General features: G+C 53.3%; 1 protein-coding gene across 1 annotated transcript in view; it reads right to left on the minus strand.

Annotated features, from left to right (window-relative positions):
* Nucleotides 1-277: 277 nt before the first annotated feature.
* GID4 (GID complex subunit 4) overlaps nt 278-2,251 on the minus strand; it is a 4,789-nt gene continuing 2,815 nt past the window's right edge. The window contains exons 4-5 of the mRNA XM_010152037.1: nt 2,014-2,144; nt 278-1,037 (exon numbers count right to left, since the gene is read on the minus strand). Of these exons, the coding sequence (XP_010150339.1) occupies nt 974-1,037; nt 2,014-2,144 (195 nt within the window). The 3' untranslated portion in view covers nt 278-973. The remainder of the gene's footprint in view (nt 1,038-2,013; nt 2,145-2,251) is intronic.

Consider the following 2,251-nt stretch of genomic DNA (forward strand, 5'->3'; position numbering starts at 1 on the left):
CCGGGCGCTGTCCCCCCGCCGCCGCTCATCGCCTGCCCTCGGGTTAACTCTCCCGGAGCGGCCGGCTGGTTACGTACACGGATATAAAAACCAACGCGGACATTCCCGGTTTTCAATGTGAAAACGGTAAAATGTAGGCGGGTACGTGTGCATTTGCCAGAGGGTCCTTGGGAAAAGGAACCATAAAAATATTTCTTAATAAAAGTCCTTTTTTTTTTGGTCTTTTTTTTTTTTTTACCCTTAACTTAAGTAAAGAGCAAATATACACCTATAAGCAGAGTTCAGATCCACTTTACTGAGAGCCTGGAAGTCCGTTCGTCAACTTAAATCCCAGTGGCATATCCAGACACCGGAACAGCTCCCAGCTCCAAAGGGCCGGCGTTCCTGAAAGATCTGAAGCTCCAGCTAACCTCGTTAGCTGGCATGAAGCAAAGGCTCCTTCAGGCCTTCTCTGTCTCAGCCAACGCTCCCCCAACAGACCCCGCGGCTGGACGGAGCCTCACACGCGGGACACGGCTCTGGGAGCATCAGAGCTGGCAACCTGGGCAACCAAACCCGAGTCCTGGCGATTTCAACCCCTATCAGGTTGTAACAAGGAAAATATAAGCACTGAGCTTATATTTTCTTATTACTCGGAGGACAGACCACTGATTCCAGCTACTGAGAAACAGCTTCCAGAGGAAGGCCAGGAGGAATTTCAGTGATAGAGAAACTAGCTGTGCAATAAGAAAGTGCATTTAAAGGTAGCTTAAAACCAGATTAAAGATCAAATCGCCACTCGACAGGAGGGAGAATCAAGCTCCAGCAGCCACGCTCCTTGGGCTGGGTGGGTTAACATTCAGGCTCTCTCTCGCGAGTCCGAGGGGCAGGAGAGAAGCGTGCATTCCCGTGCTCCGACAGGGACACAGTTCTCCTGGCAGGCCATGCTCTCCTGCCCGGTTTGCTTCTGGGCGGTATCAGTTCTGGACAGCTGTCATCGGAATTCGTAGATAGGAGCGCTGTGCTCAGGAACGTGAGTTAAATTCAATGACTGATACCTGGGAGAGAGGGAAAAGATGGACGAGAGGATTGCATGCAGTATCAGAACTCCCCCAGCACAACGCCTCCGGCTTGGCAGGAGCAGAAACCCTGGTGGCTGGCTCTTCTCTTCCCCCTTAGGGTCTCAGAGGTGCTCAGGCACCCAACACCCACGTCCCCTGGTGCCAAAACCCCAGGAGGACTCGGCACCGTTCCTCACTCCCATTCCCGTGCCTCTGAGCTACCTGCAGCCAAGCTGTGTTTGAGGTGGGCCGACCGGCTTTTGGACAACTTTTGAAATTCAACAACTTTCATGTTCAAACCATATTTGCTACAGCTGCAAACTGGATTCGGGTCTTTCAAAGCTCAGCTTGAGGGCGTGTGTCTGAAAGCCTCCCAGGTACCTTCCCTCCCCCTGAGAGTTTCCAGCCACCCTACAGATTCCCTTGCTGCACGTGATGAACATCCAAGGCTGTCAGAGGGAAGAGCGCTCTCCACAGCTCCTTGTCAGATGGCTCTAACAAGAATCCAACCAATTAACTCTGTCTTACAGCAACACTCCAAGGACCTTGGACTACAAACACTGTCCTAACAAGGCTTCTGCCTGACAGGAGCAGCAGCCAAGCTGTTATGTGTGGGAAAGCACTGCGCTCCCTCTCGCCTCCGACACTCCTGAAGCTCCAAGCCTGAATTGCTGAGCAAAGCACAAACCGAGGGAGCTGTGCCACGGCGCATCTCCAAACTTCCTCTCTCCCCTGCGCCCAATTATCCCCAGCCCTGAAAAAGGGGCAGCACTTGACGCCAGCCCGCAGTGGCCAAGCACAGCACACACCTCCTCCCTTCCGCCCCCCAGGCCCAGCCGCCTCCTGGACCTCCTTCCCGCCCAGGGAAGTGCCTGGACACTCCCAAGGCTGCAGACAGCAGGAAAGGAGTCACTGCTTGGTTTGAGGAGTAGGAGCTCGGCGTTAGCCCGCAGGAGGAAGGCAGCTTCCTTACCATTCTGAACTCCTATGGTAGTAATAGCCCTCTATAGATGCTGCCGACTTCTGGAAGCAGATGTAATAGAAACCAGCAAAGGAAGCACCGCTGATGTCTTTGATAGTGTGATCCGGGACTAGGAACTGTTCCTGCACACAAAACACAGACCGTATTTTAAAGTGTCGGTCAAATACCACCCCCTCCCATCCCAATCTGCCCTCCCAGTCTGAATGCTGGCCCCCATTAACATGAAGGC

This window comes from Eurypyga helias, unplaced genomic scaffold (genome assembly GCF_000690775.1).
Source record: "Eurypyga helias isolate BGI_N326 unplaced genomic scaffold, ASM69077v1 scaffold36385, whole genome shotgun sequence".
Classification (NCBI taxonomy): Eukaryota; Metazoa; Chordata; class Aves; order Eurypygiformes; family Eurypygidae; genus Eurypyga; species Eurypyga helias.